At 38.1% G+C, this 19,188-nt stretch overlaps 1 protein-coding gene across 1 annotated transcript; it reads right to left on the bottom strand.

Moving 5' to 3' along the window:
• Positions 1-1,210: 1,210 nt before the first annotated feature.
• Positions 1,211-14,566, bottom strand: LOC138142260 (olfactory receptor 1f45-like). The gene is made up of 3 exons (XM_069063319.1): positions 14,547-14,566; positions 4,284-5,195; positions 1,211-1,253 (listed from the first exon to the last, which is right to left on the bottom strand). The coding sequence occupies exons 1-3, from the start codon at positions 14,564-14,566 to the stop codon at positions 1,211-1,213; spliced, it is 975 nt and encodes a 324-aa protein (XP_068919420.1).
• Positions 14,567-19,188: the final 4,622 nt, after the last annotated feature.

The raw sequence follows: 19,188 nt of genomic DNA on the forward strand, positions 1-19,188 counted from the left end.
TATCCCTCAGACTGGTCGATTGGTCCCCCTACAATCTGCAGGCCAGGAGCTCTGAAGCAGCCACAAGGCAGTGGCTGCCACGCCTCAGCTGCTTCTTGCCCTGGGGCAGAGGCCAGATTGCACTCAAGGCCTCTCTTCCCAAAGTCCACTGACCTCTCACTTTGTCTTTGGCATTTATGGGTTGATAATTCTGCAAACTGCCACAGCTGCTGGTGGTCCACTCTCCTGATGTCCCTCTAGCCCTACATGAAGCCTTTCTTAATCACCTCAAAATACTAATGGCATTCCTCCCAAACTACTTTGAATTTTAAGGACTCTTTCTATATATTTGTATTTATTCACTTTATGTTTATGCTATATGTATATGTGATATATAGTTGTGTGTGTGTGTGTGTGTGTGTGTGTGTGTGTGTATCACAGACAAAGGGAAAGAAGAAAAACCTAAACAGTTCCTGCCTCCTGGTTTGACTGTGAAGGAGTTGAAGTGAAGAAATAATTTCATATTCTGCCTGTATTAAAATTTAGAAAAGCAAAAAAAATTATGCTATGTGTATGTATGTATGTACATATATAGCATAACTATAAAGTAAATATGTATATATACACAAATTTATACATAATATATATGTATGCATACCTAATACACATACTTCCCAATTAGAATGTCAGCTCTTCAAGGGTATGTATGTATGTATATACACACATACATATTATACACATGTATTGTGTGTATATATGCATATATGTATGCACATACTCCCCAATTAGAATGTCAGCTCCTCAAGAGTATGTATATGCATATGTATATATACACACATGTATATGTATATATACATATGCACACACATGTATATGTATATATACATATGCACACACATACATATTATATATGCACATACATTCACATACTCCCCAATTAGAATGTCAGTGGGACTTGTTTCATTCTTTGTATTTTTATCCCTAGAACATAGTACAAGTACATAGCCTGTCACATAGTATATGCTTAATAAATGATTGATTGACTGATTGACAAGCATTATCCCTCCTGCCTCCAGGCAAACTTACATTGGAATGCCTCCTGGAGTTTTACTATAACCTATTTTTCTCATTTCTACCCTAGAGTTCATAATGTGTTTTTTTCTTCTTGGCAGTGGGAATATGACCTTTCCTCACAAGAAGGAAAGTATAAAAGTAAGATCATAAGACTTAGTTAGATAGTCAGTGGCGAGACATTCACTGTCTTCCTATTCAACCTTGTAGAGACATAAAAGTTTCCCTTGATGAGGTAGTGAAGTGGAGTCAAAAGCAGCTAGGTGGCCCAGTGAATAGAGCACTAGCCCTGAAGTCAGGAAGACCTGAGTTCAAATCTGGCCTCAGACACTTGACACTTAACTAGCTATGTGACCTTGGGCAAGTCACTTAACTGAAATTGTCTTGCCTTCCCCTCTCAAAAAAAAAGAACAAAAAAAAGCATAGGGGAAATTAAATCAGGAAACCTGGGTTCATGTCCCAGCTTTGTAATTTTAAAATACTATGACTTTGTCTAATTCATATTGTTAACCAGCTTAGTGCTTAACCTGAAAAAGACTGACAAACTGAACTGGGCAATCAGGAAAAAGACATCTTGGTCCACTCTGAGTTAACATCCCATAATCCTTTGCATGCCCTCTGAATAAACCCCAAATCCTCTTTGCTGTGTCAGCATCCACAAGATTGGATGAAGCTGACCAGGAGCATTCTTCTGTTTATGACTGATAAGGACCAGGCACCTTGAACTATACACTATCTTGATTAATAGCACTTCTTGTGCAATAATGTTTTATGGACTCTATCCTTTATGACATTCTCTTCTTGTTATAACACTTCATTGTTTGTGAATGACAGAACCCAGGGATCCTGGGACACTATGAAAACTATAATCTTGATTTCGAGGCATCCTGAGTTGGGGGGGGCACCTCCTTATATAATCTCCTTCAACTAATTTTTCTGAGTTCAGGTTAATCTGACTCCATGCATGCATATTTCACTAGTTCATAGAGAACAAACAGCACATATACAACCATCTCCTTTTAGACCAAACTTTGACCTAATTCTGTTTGTCTCTTTTTAGACCACACTCTGGAGGTTGACAATGTAATATCTCTAGGTCTCAATTTCTTCACCTGTAAAATGAGGTATTGGATCAGATGTTCTCTAGGATCTCTCCTGTTAACTTTCAAATTAGTTAAGGGAGACAAACTGGTTAGGTGATATGTAAATTCATAGTGTTTATTCCCTGAAAGCTAGACTAAGTTAGCAAGTTTGTATGTACAAGGAGCCAAGACCTAAGTTCTGACTGCCTCAACAAAAGAATGAGAAAGCTTAAATACATTTTAGAAGCATCCCAATTCATGGTGGCTGTGTCACTCAAATTTATGATCTCCATAAATGTTTAATCATTGTATGAGAAAGGAATTTTCTTAATTGAACCGATGGTAAATACAATAAAATAAAAAAGTTGACAAAATGTCAATTGAAATTATGACTCGGGATATCTATGTTTTCTTTACCATTAACATACCATAACCTAGTATATGTCCAACAAATATTAAGATAAGAAAAAGTCCCATTACTCAAGTTAGTGCCTAGGGTTAATGGTCTTCTCCTTAATGGCCATAAAGTAAGCCCCATCTGGCTTTGTTGACATAGGAAGAGATTTTCTCTGAATTTACTCAGAGGACAAAGAAGCTGCTAAATCCAGGCTCTTCTTCTGGTTGATTAGTTTAGGCCTTGGCCCTTATTGAGATTATTAAATTGTTATTAAATGATTATCACTCCCAACATTAGATTTTAGAGCAGTTTCAGAAGCCAAAGATGTGCCAGCTCCCACAGCCACACCAACAAACAACGCAGGGATCATTTCCTTTATTCACTTTACAAACTATTTTGAGTACTCCACTACGTGTGGAGTGCTGTGCTAGAGTCTTCCCTATTAATTACATGGAAAGAGCCACTAATGGGCATAACATCTGCACTGCAGGGATGTGCCTCAACTTGACAACCTTAATGTGTGAGAACTGAAAATCTGAGGAAACTTTGGGTATCTCCAAGCTTTCCATAGTCCATATATATGTACTTCTCTTTATATGTTTTGTCTCTTGTGGAGGTGTTTCTTCTTTCTCTTTCATTAGCCTAAGTCTTTCTGGAGTGGGGGAGGGGGCATACCTTCTCTTTTCATTGTATTCCCTTCACCCACTTCCACCCTAAGGAAACTGTCAAGTCCTACTGACTAATACAATAAAATCTGAATTTTCACAATACCTAAAAGTCTTTTAAACAATGGCATTGATGGGGGGATGGCAATAGGTTATACAGGAACTCTGATCAATATCTCTGACCAGAATCCCTGTGATTAAGTCTGGAAAGAATTCAGCCCAAGCTAACTTGGAGTCAGGATTGTAAACGTTTATTGTACACTTTACAGCAGGCAAGGGTCCTTCAGGGGACCTGCAAACTTAAAAAAGACATAGGCATAATTTTAAGGAGTTTAGGTTGTAAATTAAATGTCAATTATGCTAACTAGGTAAGAAAGGGTGAGATTAGGGAGGAGTTAAGGAGTAGTCAGTGCTTAAAGGGATATGCACTTTTAATGTCAACTGTGCAGGTGTATTGCCCATAATTCACTGGGAAATAGCCCAAGGGGAGGCTACCTGGAGGTGTGGTTTTTGGCCTGAAACGTCACTAAGTCAGCTAGTGGTCAAGGGCTGACTGAGAAGTGCCTAGTCTGCCACCCATCAGTGTCATGTTTGACAAGATGGATGTTAGGAACCAAGGCTAATGGAGACTCAGTATGTGGATAACTGGCTAAGGAGTTAACCTTCAGATAGTGCATTGAAGGATTCATAGGTGCAGCTGACCATTATACTAAGGGGAGATAACAGTTTGCCTAAGCTAAAATGTTTATAGATGGTTTAGTGAAGGATTCATAGGTGTAGCTTGTTATTGTTCCAAGCAGAGATGCACAGTTCATGAATTGTTGCTGGGCAGAGTGCTGGCAGGGGGAAGGGGCAGAGTTAATGCTCTGAGGTGGAGGGGGTGGAGGGGGGGGGGGGAGGGAATGTGATTTTACAGACTGGTCTTACAAATTGATTTTACAGACTGATGTTACAAACTGATATTACAAACATGGGTCCCAAGCACCCCATCATAATTGTTGGTAGGATCAGGTGCCTACCAGTACAAAAATCCTAAGGAAAGAAAACCTTAGTTAACATCATAGACTGTGAGAGGTCTGTCTGCTGAACATTTTCCTTAGGGCCCTCTTCATCTCATTGTTCCTCAGGCAGTAGATGAAGGGGTTTAGCATGGGAGTAACCACCATATACATTACTGATGCCACTGAGTCCTTTTCAGCAGAGTGAGATGTTGATGGATTCAAGTAGACCCCAGTGATGGTTCCATAGAACAGGATAACTACAGTGAGGTGGGAGCCACAAGTGGAGAAGGCCTTCTGCTTGCCTCTGGCAGAGGGAACCTTAAGCACTGCCAGGACAATATGAGTGTAGGAGATAATAATGCAAATGAAGGGAATGAGAACAATCAACCCACCCACTAACAAAATCATGAGCTGGTTGAGATGTGTGTCAGAGCAAGAGAGCTGAAGGAGAGGAACAAGATCACAGAAGAAATATGGCATGACATTCTTCTTACAAAAGTCTAAACGGGCCATCAGAAGAGTGTGAAGCAGGGAGTGGAAGTTAGCAATGAGCCAGGAGCCAGCCAGCATTAGACAACAGAGCTGAAAGCTCATCATAGTGGTGTACTGGAGGGGGTGGCAGATGGCTACATAGCGGTCATAGGCCATTGCAGTCAAGAGAAAATTATCCATATTTGCCAGCAAGATGCAGAAATAGATTTGGGTTAGGCAGCCCTCACGGGAAATAGACTGAATCTGTGTATGGATGTTTAGCAGCATCTTGGGGACTGTGGCAGAAGTGAAACAGAAATCTACTAGGGACAGGTTGCTAAGGAAGAAATACATAGGGGTGTGGAGGTGGGAGTCCCAGACGATGACCAGGATGATGAGTAGATTCCCTGCTGTTCCAATCAGGTACATGACCAGGAACAACACAAAGATGAGTTCTTGCTTCTCTGGCTGGCTAGAGAGGCCCAATAAGATGAATTCAGTGACAGTGGTATAGTTTCCATTCTCCAAGGTTTTGAAAGACCTATTTGCAGAGAATGGTCAACTCATGAGTTATGGAGTGAGAAGAAGACTCTCAAGTCTCCTCTCCACTCCAAAATGTCCTTCCATATATACAACTCTCTGAAAAGATACATGACCCTTATAACTCATTGAGACCCCACCCCTCCCCCAGACTCTAGAGCATTCACAGTTTAGAAGACTTTATAGTCATGCCCTAGATCCAACAGAGAGGTCACCAAATCTAACAGAAAGCTCAATTGTACAACTCCCTCCTAAAGCTTCTGGATTTTCAAACTCCTAGAAAAAGCCCTCCTGCCACCCATATTAGAAGAGGTTATCATGACACCATAGCTACTTACTGCGGGACCCCTATGGCCATTCACCTGTCTTCTTCCCCACTTCTTTCCAGCCCTTTCATATATTCCCTTGTTCTCCCATCTACTTGTAGCCCAAGGTTCAAGTCTCTGCTTTCTCCATGGCTCTCATGCTTCTTCTTGTTGACTTGCTATGCACCTGGGACTTGGTGACAATATTCTGAACTGGGTTAGGTCAGGGCGAGCCCTGAAAGAAAGACCTGCTGACCAGGGATGGCACAGCCAGCCTTTCTGTCAAGGCTCACCTAGGAAGAAGCTTCTCATCTCCAGGTGTGTGGGGCAGGGAAGGAGCTGCCCCTGCAGGCAACAGAGGGAGAATAAACATGTTGACATCATTCAGTAGAACTGAAACTTTGACAGCAAATTGAATGAAAACTTTTTTCACTTACTGCTGATTTCAATGAACCAGAATTCATAAATCAAAGATCCAGAATAATGTTTTTATTTCACAAATGAGGAAGCTAATTCAATAAGGTTCAAATCTATTCAATATAAGGACCATTTATTAAACTCTTATTATATGCAAGTTACTGTCCTATATGGTAGTGATGCCAAGGGAAAAATGAAACTGTTCTACCCCTCAAGAGGTTTACATCCTCCTGGGGGGGAGGAGAATACAACATTTATACAGGTAAGTAAAAAGCATACTGTATACAACATTTATACAGGTAAGTAAAAAGCATACTGTATGCAATATAAATTCAAAGTAATTTTAAGAGGGAAGAGGACTGACAATTGGAAGGAGTAGAGTGGAGAGGTCAGGAAAGGCCTTGTGAGCTTGAGTCTAGCTCTGAAGGAAGCTAGGAAGTGAAGGATGGAGGAGAGAAGGGAGTGTATTCACAGAATGGAAGGACCACTTATACAAAAACATAAAGTATCCTGTGTGGGGAGTAGCTGGTATGCCGGTTTCACTAGAATGTGACTCCCTAATGTCACATAGTAAGTGACAGAGATGGGCCTGAAATACAAATCTACTGATTTCAAGTCCAGAGTTTATCCCACTGAGTATCTCATGCTTCCTCTCTCCTATCTGCCAGGATCTATGGAGGGAAATGTTTTCAAAGCAAACTAGTTTCTTGTAGTAAAATTAGAGTAGAGACATTTAGTCCTTTACACACACACACACACACACACACACACACACATATGTATATATGTATATGTGTATATGCACATAAATACAGGAGTAAATGTCTATACTGCAATTTTACTTCATATAACACACACATGCATATGTATGTTGTAAAAGCATAAATTGCCAGTATCTTCAATAACAGCTATTTGCAAACAACAAAGTACTCCTTGGAATTGAGCCAGGATGAAGTTTCCACGCAGAGAGTGATAGCTTTATTTAGCAAACTCTAATGAAAAATTAATCAAGAACTGTATAAATACTTAGAAAGGAAGGCTTAGAACACTAGCAGTATTGAGAGAAGTTTTGAATAAGCTAAAAGAGACTTCAGTTTATTTCTAGACCATGGGGAAAGAGTCAATGGAGCAAGAGAGATTGAGGATGCAGAAAAGAGAGGGAATAATTGATGGAAGAAGGTAATAAAAGACTTGGGACAGGTTAGCTGTAATAAGGAGGAGAGCTACATGATCCCCTTAAATATGGAAGAATACAAGAGCATGACTTTCTAAAAGAACAGATGATTGACAGAAGAACCTTGAAGGAGTGGGACAAAAGATAAGTACCGGTGATGGGAAGGGAAGGGAGAGGGCAGGTTATGGATTAAGAGATTCTACCTGAAGAAAGTTCATGAGGGTGAAGCATCATAATCATAGTGGAGCCTTCTGTGTATTTAGAGGAAAACATCAGGGAGGTGGCAGCTGGAACACCACTGCTGTAAAGTGGGAGGAGAGTCTAGAGAAGGGGAAAACCAAGGATAAACATTAAATGCTCCCTCATTTGGTTGAGAAATAGTGGTCTGTGGGGTTAAGGGTTGGACAAGTTGTGGTAGGGGTGGAGATTTCAACCCCACAGCAATCCCAGGGATTAAATAAATTGGTGGGCTAGGTCAAAGATAGTTTCTTAGAAGGGAAGATAGAGCATTCAGTCTGTATACTTTTCTGTACTGGGGAGCAAGTATTCAGGATCCAAAGACAAATGACAGCTAAGTGGCATAGTGGATAGAGTATTGGGCCTGGAGGCAGGAAGACCCAAGTTCAAATCCAGCCTCAGATACTTACTAGCTGTGAGACCCTGGGCAAGTCACTTAATCCTGTTTGCCTCAGTTTCCTCATCTGTAAATTGAGCTGGAGAAGGAAATGTCAAACCACTCCAGTATCTCTGCCAAGCAAACACCAAAAAGGAGTCATAAAGAGTTGGACATGACTAAAATGACTGAACAATAAACAAAAGACAAACGGAAGAAAGGTTTACAAGATGAAGGTGCAGGTTCCTAAGAAGATGAAGAGGCATGTGATAAAGATAATCTGCTTAAAGACATAAGACTTAAGGAGAAGCAGTTGTAATCCATCACTTTCTCACAACTAGTCTAACAAAGATTGAGGAAGAACACTAGATTGAGTCTTAATCAGAAAAGCCAAGGAGAAATAACAGGAGGTAATTTTTCTAGCTCACATTAGTACAGAGAGGCAACCAAAAGGCCAAAGGCACTTGGGAAATGGTCTAGTTAAGCAGACCAAATACAAAGGCTTCTAGCACCAGAAATGGTCTATGGTCAGCACCTGTATACCAAGGCAGGTAGCAAGAATATGCTCAAGTTGGTAATTCTGTCTAAATGACTCTAGAGTGGAGTCTGGATCCAGCACATACTGAGGCTGGGGTATGGAGTACTGTACTGGGGCAGGGAGCAGCATCAGAGGTAAGCTAGTAAGCTATATTACTTTGACCATGGATCTAGGTCACGAACTGTGGCCTGCAGCTGTGTACCAGGGCATGGAATCCAACATAGGAGCAAGCTGTGTTGTTACTCCAAGCAGTGCGGAGAATCCAACACAGGCAGAGGCTGGGGCCTGAAGCTAAGTAATCAAGGCAGGGAGCCCAAACAGTGGGTGAACCTGTAGTTCTTTCACTCTCAACCTGCAGTGCCTTCCAACTAGCTGACAGGTTTTGGAGCCAGTAGTTCTCTACCAATTCTCCAATCAAGAGAAAGCCTGTAGTGTCACCAAAACCAAAACCAGGACTAGGAATCTGAAAAGCTCAGATCAATCAGGAGGGCTTTGACTGACTACAAACTAAATCAGACAATTGAGCTTAGGGTGTGCTCAAAGTTTCCAGTTCACAGAACAGAACCCAGAAAAATATAAAACCTAACACCAATAGAAAGCAGAGGCAGAACTCCAAGTAATACAGATCAAACTTTCACATGGCTCCAACATTACCTCCAGAAGTGCACAGAGCCTTGCTGTAACAGAAAGTCTCATTTTAGGAAGTGAAGCTGGAAGAATAAGTTAACAATGAAAAAAAGACACCACTTATACAGAAATAGTATGAAGCCAGTACCACCCAAGAAGCAAACTGAGAAGATAAGAATAACACCTACAAGCAAAGCCTTAAAGAAACGTAGCCTCAAGGTTAACTAGAACTCCTGGAAGAAATGAAACAAGAGTTTAAAAAAAATCATATGGCAAATGAAATGAAAGTTTTGGAGGAAAGAATTGGAAAAGAAATGAGAGGCCTAGAGGAAAGAAAATAGAATCAACAGCTTAGTACAAGAGGTTCAATCCAAGTAGCTACCCAGGTAGCAGGCTCCCTGAAAACTAGAAAGGAACACTGAGAAGTTAATGACTCTATTAAATAAGAAATTTTTAAAAATGCAAAGGTTAAAGAAAAAATAATAAGATATACACATATATGCATACACACACATATAAGTGTCAACTGACCTAATAGAAAACAGGTCAGGGACAGAGGGGGGGAAAGGAAATCTAAGAATAGCTGAACTATCTGAAAATTCAAAAAATAAATAAAATGTTAATGATCTGTAATGATGTATCAAAAAACCATTAATGAAAACTGCCCAGTCTTATTAGAATCAGAAGGCAAAGTGAAAATAGAAAGAAATCACTGATCACCTCCTGAAAGAAACTTCAGAACAAAAACTCTCAGGAACCTAACAGCCAAAATCCAGAGCTTCCAGAAAAAAAAAGAAAAAAAAGACAGCTACTGGCCAGAAAGAAAGAGTTCAAACACTGAGGAACCACAATTAGGATCACACAAGATTTGGCAGTTAGCCATTATGAAGAAGAGAACTTGGAATATGATATCCTAAAAGGCAAATGTTTTGGGTTTATGACCAAGAACACTTTATCTAGAAAAACTGAGTATAATCTAACAAGGGAAAAGAATAGACCTTTAACGAAATGGAAGACTTGCAAGCATTCCTGATGAAAAGATCAGGACAGGGTAAAAGCTTTAAAATGCAAACACAGGAGTCAAGAGAAATTAAAGGTATATTAGGGGCGGCTAGGTGGTGCAGTGAGTAGAGCGTTGGCCCCGGAGTCAGGAGGACCTGAGTTCAGTTCTGCCTCAGACACTTAACACCCACACAAAAATACTAGCCATGTAACCTTGGGCAAGTTACTTAACCCCAATTGCCCTAAAAAAAAAAGCAATTAAAGGCATATATTTGATTAATTTGTAGAAACTTTATGGAGCTGAAATGATAGCTCTCCTTAGAACCTTAATATCATGAGAAGACATAGAGAAAGTTAAATAAGACAGAAGGGCTGGGATTAGTTTTGTTGTTTTGATTTTCCTGAAAACAGAGAAAAGAGAAGGGAAAAGTAATACACTAAAGAAGAAAGTAGGGAAGGGGAAGAGGAAGAGAATTTATAATCTTATGCAATCAAGATATACAAGAAGACTATATAAACACAGGAAGAAGGAGAGGGAGAATGGGCATCATCTGAAACTCAGTTTCATTTGAATGAGGATAGAACATAGTTTATAGTGTAAAATATTTTCAGCCTAACAAGGAAACAAAACTGATAGAGAGAGAAGGGTGTAATAAAAAGGAGGGTAGGCTCTAGGATGGGTTAATCATAAGCAATATCCAGAGGGTTGTTTGTGAAAGGGAGTTTGACATGAAAGAAATAATGCTTAAGAACCTATGACTGGGTAATGATGTAGGGAAAGAAAAGATGGTAAATGGAGCAGAAGCAAATTGCATTAATCATAGATCATTAGTTTTGAGAATACTCCTCTGACCACTTTTCTTATTCTTGGTAAAGAGGCTAGGAGGCAAAGAGGGGAAATTGCATAAGAGAATAGAAATTGAGGAAAACACACAATTTATGATCATAACTGTGAATATGAATAGGATGAATTCACCCATAAAATGGAAGAGGATAGAGGAATGAATTTAAAAGTAGATTGTTTATAAAAAATATAATTGAGGGGCAGCCAGGTAGCACAGAGAGTAAGAGCACTGGCTCCAGTGTCAAGATGACTTGGGGAATAGAATCCGGGCTCCAACACTTAGCACCACACCCAGAAATAACTGGCCATTTAACCTTGAGCAAGTTACTTAACCCCAATTGCTCGTAAAAAACAAACAAACTAATAAATAAATAAAGAAAAAATATACTTGAAATAAAGCTTTTCATAATTTTATGACAAAATTTGTCATAATCTTTCATTTTATAAAAATTAAGGGGCTGGAGGAAATGTATTATGTGTCAGATAAACTCAAAAAAGCAGAAGTGCCAATAATGGTCAAAGAAAAGACAACAGAAAAGATAGACTTATTAAAATATATAAACAGGACTCTGTTTAAATGCACTATATTGACAATGAATTAATATCTATATTTGACATAACCAAATGGCATAGCAGAGCAACTTGATATTTACATAAAAAATTACATGAGTGACATGGAGAAATAGATAGTAAAATTGTACTATCTGGGGACTTTGGTATGCCCTATTGGACCTAGACAGGTCTTTTTTAGAAAATCAAGAAAGAAGTTACTGATATGAATATAATTTTAGAAAATTTAAAAGAGGTAGATTTTTGGCTGTTACTGAATGAGAATAGAAAGACATATGTGTATTTCTTATCTGTGCATATCATCTTTGCATGAAGTAATCACTTATTAGAGCACAAATGCCTTATAAACAAATACTGAAAAGCAGGGATATTTAAGTATATCTTTTACTGACCACAATGCTACATATATATAGATAGTTGGAGAAAGGATTGGAGACTAAAAAACTTACTCCTAAAGAATTAGTGGATCAATAAAAAGAAATTGAAGGAATTATAATAGGCATTGAGGAAACAGAATTATCACTCTTTCTACATGATATGATGGGATACTTAGAGAATCAACTAAAAAACTACTTGAAATAGTCAACAACTTTCACAATGTTGTAGGGTATAAAATAAACCCACATAAATCATCAGCATTTTTATATATTACCAGCAAAGTCTATCAACAAGAGATAGAAATAGAAATTCCATTTAAAATAACTGTAGGCAATCTAAAATACCACAATATAATCATCTGCCAACACAAACCCAGCAACTACATGAACACAATTACAAGACACTTTTCACACAAATAAAGGCAGATATAAACAACTGGAAAAAATACCAAGGGCTCATGGGTAGGCCAAACCAACATGTAAAAATGACAATCTTCCTTTAAGTAATTTACTTATTCAGTGCCACACTAATCAAACTACCAAAATGATTATTTTATAGAGCTAGAAAAAAACAAAACAAAACCAAAATTCATCTGGAAGAATAAAAGGTCAAGAATATTGAGATAATTAATGAAAAAAAGTGCAAAGGAAGGTGATCTAGCCATACCAGATCTTAAACTGTTATTATAAAATGCCAACCATCAAAACTATCTGGTACTGGATAGGAAATAGAGTGGTGGATCAGTGAAACAGATTAGGTACACAAGATAGTAGTAAATGACCTTAGGAACCTAGTGTTTGATAAATCCAAAGACCCCAGCATCTAGGATAAGAACTCACTATTTGACAAAAACTACTGGGAAAATTGGAAAACAATATGGTAGAAACTAAGTATAGACAAATATCTTATATTGAATACCAAGATAAGGTCAAAATGGGTACATGATTTAGACATAAAGGGTAATACCATAAACAAAATAGGAAAGCAAGGAATAGTTTACCTGTAAGATCTATGGAGAAAGGAAGAATTCATGGCCAAAACAAGAAAAAGAGAGCATTACAAAATGTAAAATAGATAATTTTGATTATAAAACAAACAAAACCAATGCAACCAAGATTAGAAGGAAAGCAGAAAGCTGGGAAACAATTTTTACAGCAAGTGTCTCTGACAAAGGCCTCATTTTTCAAATATAGAGAGAACTGAGTTAAATTTATAAGAATACAAATCATTCTCCAATTGATAAGTGGTCAAAGGTTATGATCAGTCAGTTTTAAGATGAAAAAGATCAAAGCAATCTATAGTCATATAAAGAAATGCTTTAAATCATTATTGATTAGAGAAATGCAAATTAAAATAACTTTGAGGTACCCCCTCATGCCTATCAGATTGGCTAATATGACAGAAAAGGAAAATGATAAATGTTGGAAAGGATGTGGGAAATTGGGACACTAATGCATTATTAGTGGAGTTGTGAATTGATCCATCCATTCTGGAGACAAATTGGAACTATGGCCAAAGGGCAATTAAACTGTGCATACCCTTTGATCCAGCAATACTACCATCAAGTCTGTATCCCAGAGAGATCATAAAAACGGGAAAAGGACCTGCATGCACAAAAATATGTATAGCAATTCTTTTTGTGGTGGCAAAAAGCTGGAAATTGAGGGGATGATGGGCATTGATTGACGGGCAATTGGGAAATGACTGAACAAGCTGTGGTATATGAATGTAATGGAATGCTATTGTGCTATGAAATAATGAGCAGGTAGATTTCATAAAAACCTGGAAAGATTTATGTGAACTGATACAAAGTGAAATGAGAAAAACCAGGAGAACATTGTACAGTTATAGCAACATTGTGTTGATCAACTATGAATGACCTAGCTCCTCCCAATCATACAATGATTCAAGACAATTCCAAAAACTCATGGAACGTGCTACCCACATACAGAGAAAGAACTGATGGATTCTGAATACACATTGAGGCATAATATTCTCATTCTCTTTATTTGTGTGTGTCTGTGTGTGTGTGTTTTGTCTTTCTTCTTTCACAACACGACCAATATTGAAATATGTTTTACATGACTGTACATATATGACATCAAACTGCTTACTGTTTTAGGAAGAGGGAAGGGGAGAAAAGAGAAAAATTTGAATTTAAAGTTTTGTTAAAAATGCATGTTAAAAATTATCTTTCTATATAATTGGAAAAATAAAATATTTTAAAAAGAAAAAGGGAATACTTTTAAAAATAAAAGAATAAAAATTAGTGGATAAAAAACAAATTGTAGAAATAATTGATAATAACATTTAAGACTATAACAACAATGAAACAAATTTTTTGGGTTCAGTCAAAGAAGTAATCAGGAGAAATTTGATATCTTTAAACATGTTCATCAACAATAAAAAGAAGGAATAGAGCAATGAATTTGGCTACAATTTTTTAAATCTAGGAACCCCCCCATGTTAAAACTTTAATTAAATACCATAAAATAAATTCTAAATTCAAAAAAAAAGATCATCAAATTAACTAGTGAATTAATAAATAAAGCTAGGATTTGTCTTTTGGAAACATCAACAAAAAGAAAAAGGGAAAGGAAAAACAGAAAACAAAATCACCAATATAAGAAAGGAAAAAAGGAAAATTTACAACAATTTCATAAGAATAATTTGTTTTTCATGACTATATATATTTGTAATGGGTTTTGGTTTTCTTACCTTCTTAATGGATGGGCAAAAGGAAGGGGGAGAATTTGAAACTGAAAATAAAATAAAATTGGGGAAAAAGTAATTTAAAGAATGAAAAAAATTAATAAGAAATAAAAGAAATCCATAGAAACTATTCTGATGTTAATAAAAATGACAAAATAATGGATAGATATTTATAAACATATAAAATCTCCAAATCAACAGAACAAGAAACAGAGAACTTAAATAGCCCAATCTTGGGAAAAACAATTGAACATGATATACATGGCTTCTCAAAGGGGAAAAAAGTCAACTACTCAGAATCAGATAGATTTACAAATAGATTATATCAAACATTCAAGGAACAATTAATTCTAATATTATATAAATATTTTGAAAAAGTAGTCAAGTAAAAAAATAAAAGTAAAAAAAGTAAAAGAAGAGGTCCTGCCAAATTCCTTCTATGATGATAGCATGATTTTCAGAACATCAAAACAAAGAAATAAAACAATAGACCAATAGTGAAATTGATAAAGACTAAGGAAGCAAAATTCCAAGCATGATCAATTTATTAGCAAAGCTAGCGATTACCAATAAAAGGGATCCAAGGCTCTTCAGAAACCAAGGATTCCATTTGAGAGTTAAAACAGCATTCTTATAGTCAGTAATGAGGAACAAACCAACTTACACAATCTTGAGTAGCATGTTTACAGAATTTTCTGATTGGTAGTAATTGATATAATTTCTTGCACTTAGAACAGAGAAATTAAATAGAGAAGTTAAATAGAGAAGTTGAGGTTGGAACATTTGGCGACAGGGAACTTGAGACTGGAACATTCTGTGTTTAGTACTGACTCCTCAATTTCCTAGCATCGTCTTAGTATAACATTTCCTCATAATCATATGCTTTTGCATAATCATTAGCAATAACGTATTAATTCTCCCAAATCATATGATTTTATGTTGAAGCAAGGCCTAGCTTGTGTGATTTGATAATGAAGAGAACTAAACAGAATATAATTGATTGCTTTTAAATTTCTCAATTCCCCCCTCCAATGAATCACTAGGTTACATAGGCCAGACTGATAAATTGTTTCACTTGTTGACAATCAATACAATAAATCACTATGGGATTCTTAGAGCAGATTGCTAGAAATTAAAGCAGAAATACATAAGCAGAAAAGCCAGGTGAAAGTGTCATGGACAGGGCAGAGTCAAGATGGCGGAGTAGAAGCATGACCTCCCGGCTGGAACCTTCCCCAATCAATGTAAAAAGGGGATTGTAAACAAATTTTGGAGCTGCAGAACCCACAAAATGACATAGAGAAGCTAACCTCCCGCTGAGGACAGCCCGGTAGTCCGGCAGGATCCTGCCAGCACAGCGCTCTGGGAGCTGAGCCCAGCTCCACCTGAGATTTTAGCCCCAGAGCAGGCCTGACCAGCCACTGGCCAGAGGAACTGCAGATCAGCAGCAGCTGTGGCTGTTTCCAGAATTATCAACACATAGATGCAAAGGACAAAGTGAGAGGTCAGTGCAGTCTGGACTTTGGGACCCTATAAGTAGGAGTACATGGCTTTTGCCCCCAGGGCGAGAAGCTGCTGAGACGCTGGCACAGCAAGCCAGCGCCATGTGGCAGCTTCAGTTCCTGGCCTGCAGAGTGTAGGGGGACCAAGAAACCAGCCTGAGGGGTAATCGCTCTTGCTTTAACCTGCTTGGATCTGGAATGCAGTCTAGGGTGGAGGTCCTGGGGTGTGTGTCCAGCTTGCCAGAGTCCATGGAGGCCTCAGAGAAGGCACCCATCTAATACCTTCAGCAACTGAGAAAACCCCAGCTTTTGGGACGAAAGCTCCTCTGTCTGGTGGCAGAGTCCTATTGTGGCAAAAAGCCCCAGGGTCAAGTGACTGAGGGGCGACATGACCAGGCAAAGGAAATAAAGCAGACAGAAGATTCCAACATTACACTCCTATTTTGGGGACAAAAAAGGAGGAAAGCATGGAACAGGAGGAAGACAGTGAAGTCAGAATTCCTGCACCAAAAGCTTCAAAGGAAAATACAAGCTGGTTACAGGCCATAGAGGACCTTAAGAAGCAGATAAAAGAAGTGGAGGAAAAATTGGGAAGAGAAATGAGAATGATGCAAGAAAATTATGAAATGAGAGTCAACAGCCTGACTGTAACACTTTAAAAAACAGACTGACTCAAATGGCAAAAGAGGCTCAAAAAGGCAATGAGGAGAGGAATGCCTTAAAAAGCCAAATTTGCCAGATGGAAAAAAGAATCTCAAAAGTTCAATGAGGAGAATCATTGCTTCAGAATTAGACTGGAGCAAATGGAAACTAATGACTTTATGAGAAATCAAGATGCTGTTAAACAGATCCAAACAAATGAAAGAATAGAAGGTAATGTGAAATATCTCATGGAAAAAACCACTGACCTGGAAAATAGATCCAGGAGAGATAATTTAAAAATTACTGGACTACCTGAAAGCCATGATCAAAATAAGAACCTGTCCTCCAGGAAGTTCTCAAAGAAAACTGCCCTGATGTTTTAGAACCAGAAGGCAAAACAGAGGTTAAAAGAATCCACGGATCACCTCCTGAAAAAGATCCCCAAAAGAAAACTCCTAGGAATAGTATAGTCAGGTTCTGAAATTCCCAGATCAAGGAGAGAATATTACAAGCATCCAGAAAGAAACAATTTGAATATTGTGGAAACACAATCAGGATAACACAGGATCTGGCAGCTTCTACACTGAGGGTTCGAAGGGCTTAGAATATGATATTCTGGAGGTCAAAGGAACTGGGATTAGAACCAAGAATTGCCTACCCACCAAAACTGAGTATCATGTTTCGAGGAAAAATATGGTTATTCAGTAGAACAGAGGACTTTCAAGAATTCTTGCTGAAAAAACCAGAATTGAATAGAAAATTTCACATTCAGATACAAGAAGCAAGAGAAACATGAACAGTAAGGTAAACAGGGAAAAGAAATCATAAGGAACTTATCAAAGTTGAACTATCAACATTCCTACATGGAAAAACAATAATTGTAACTTATGAAACTTTTCTCAGTAGTTGAAGGGAATAGAAATATATATATATATGTATATATATGTTCTATATATGAGGGTATATGGACATATGAATACATATGTGAATGTGTGTATATATGTTTACAGGTATACATAGATAGGGGGCACAAGACCAATTTAACAGGAAGGGATGATACTTAAAAGGTGAAATTAAGAGGTGAGAGAGGAATATAATGAGAGGAGATGGGGAGAGACAGAATGGAGTAAACCATCTCATACAGAAGAGGCGAGGGAAAATGGTTACAATGGAGGGGAAGAATAGGAAGGCAAAAGGGAATGGGTCAACCTTATTCTCATTGAATTTGGTTTGGGGAGGGAATGATATACACACTAAATAGGGTATCTCACCCTACAGGAGAGTAGGGGGTAAAGGGGATGAGAGGGGGGATGATGGAAGGGAGGGCAGGCTGGGGGGGAGGGAAGTTGGAAGCACCTACCTTTGAAAAGGGACAGGATCAAAGTAGAGAATAGAACAAGTGGGAGGTGGGATAGGAGGGAGGTAAATGTAGTCAGTCTTTTACAATCTATCTACTATGTTATTGTTTTGCATTAGCTATACATGTACAATCTGTACTGAAATGCTTATCTTCCCAGTAAGGGTGGGTGACAAGGGAGAAAGGGAATGAATCTTTAACTGAAATTTTAAAATCAAATGTTTAAATATATACATATATACACTATTTTAAATATTATTTTACATATAATTGGGAAATAAGATATACAGGCACTGGGGCACAGAGATCCACCATGCCCTATTGGAAAAGTTGAAAAGGGTATGGGAGAAAATATGGGAGAGAGCAGATTGGAGGAGGGGATATCCTGTGGGGCTGCTATTTTGGGGCAGTGGGTAGGAGAAAAATGGGGAGAAAATTTGTAACTCAAAATCTGGCAGAAATGAATGATGTAAACCAGAAGTTGATAAAGCATTTGAAAAATGGAAAAAAAAAGAAAGTGTCATGAATGTTTGTTACAATTCTTCTAGTCCTAAGAACAAAATTCCCCAAAGGTCTAATTATTCTTATGGTATAAATATAGGCTGAAGGTGGTATCACAAGTGGTCCAGTTAGAGCCATTATAGATAGAACCCCTTTGGTTATTGTTAGGGGAAACAAGAAGTGCTGAGGTGTATTATCTATCAATCAGGATCATCTTAATGCATATGATGACAGGCTCAACATCCATGGAAGTCAGTAGTCCACACCAGTATAAAGATTACTGACCATAATAAATCCTTTCCAATATTTCAGAGAGGAGTGGATGGGGAGGAAAAGGCCATGAATTTTAGAACACTATGAAGCAGTATAAGGGCGCAAGCTCTTCCTTGAAGCTTCTGATATAAAATTAAATATTAGGTGCAATAAAGTCCAAGAGTCCTTCTCTCCAGTCTTGATTGGAGTTAGTGTGGTCAGCAGTACTTGGAGTTGGGCCTTTCTCAAGCCAGTTGAGTTGTGCTGGTCCAGTAGAAATTCTTGAATGTAGTAAGGCCTAGTTCAGTGGTAGGGAACCTGTGACCTTGAGGCCATATGTAGCCTTCTAGGTCCTTGAGAGTTGGTCAAAGGACCACACTTGAGGACCTAGAGGGCCAAATGTGGCCTCAAGGCCATAGGTTCCCCCACCCCTGGCCTAATCTGTGTTGCAGAACCTGAGTTGTGAAGTTCTCTAGGTATTCGAGGTATTAGTAATGATGTATGCACAGATGAAATATGGGAGAGTTTACAATTTAAAGGTATAGAGG

The sequence above is a fragment of the Petaurus breviceps genome, unplaced genomic scaffold, assembly GCF_028583685.1.
Source record: "Petaurus breviceps papuanus isolate PSGF00001 unplaced genomic scaffold, PetGlider_PUasm1.0 90537, whole genome shotgun sequence".
Lineage (NCBI taxonomy): Eukaryota > Metazoa > Chordata > Mammalia > Diprotodontia > Petauridae > Petaurus > Petaurus breviceps.

Bases quoted from the DNA above. Each gene is read 5' to 3' on its own strand.
- LOC138142260 (XM_069063319.1), bottom strand. From the start codon at position 14,566: ATGTTTATAAATATCTATCC. The intron at 5,196-14,546 runs ATTATTTTGTCA...GTCTTTCAAAAC, and splicing joins ATGTTTATAAATATCTATCC to CTTGGAGAATGGAAACTATA. The intron at 1,254-4,283 runs GTTCAGCAGACA...TGTCTCTACAAG, and splicing joins AAGAGGGCCCTAAGGAAAAT to GTTGAATAGGAAGACAGTGA.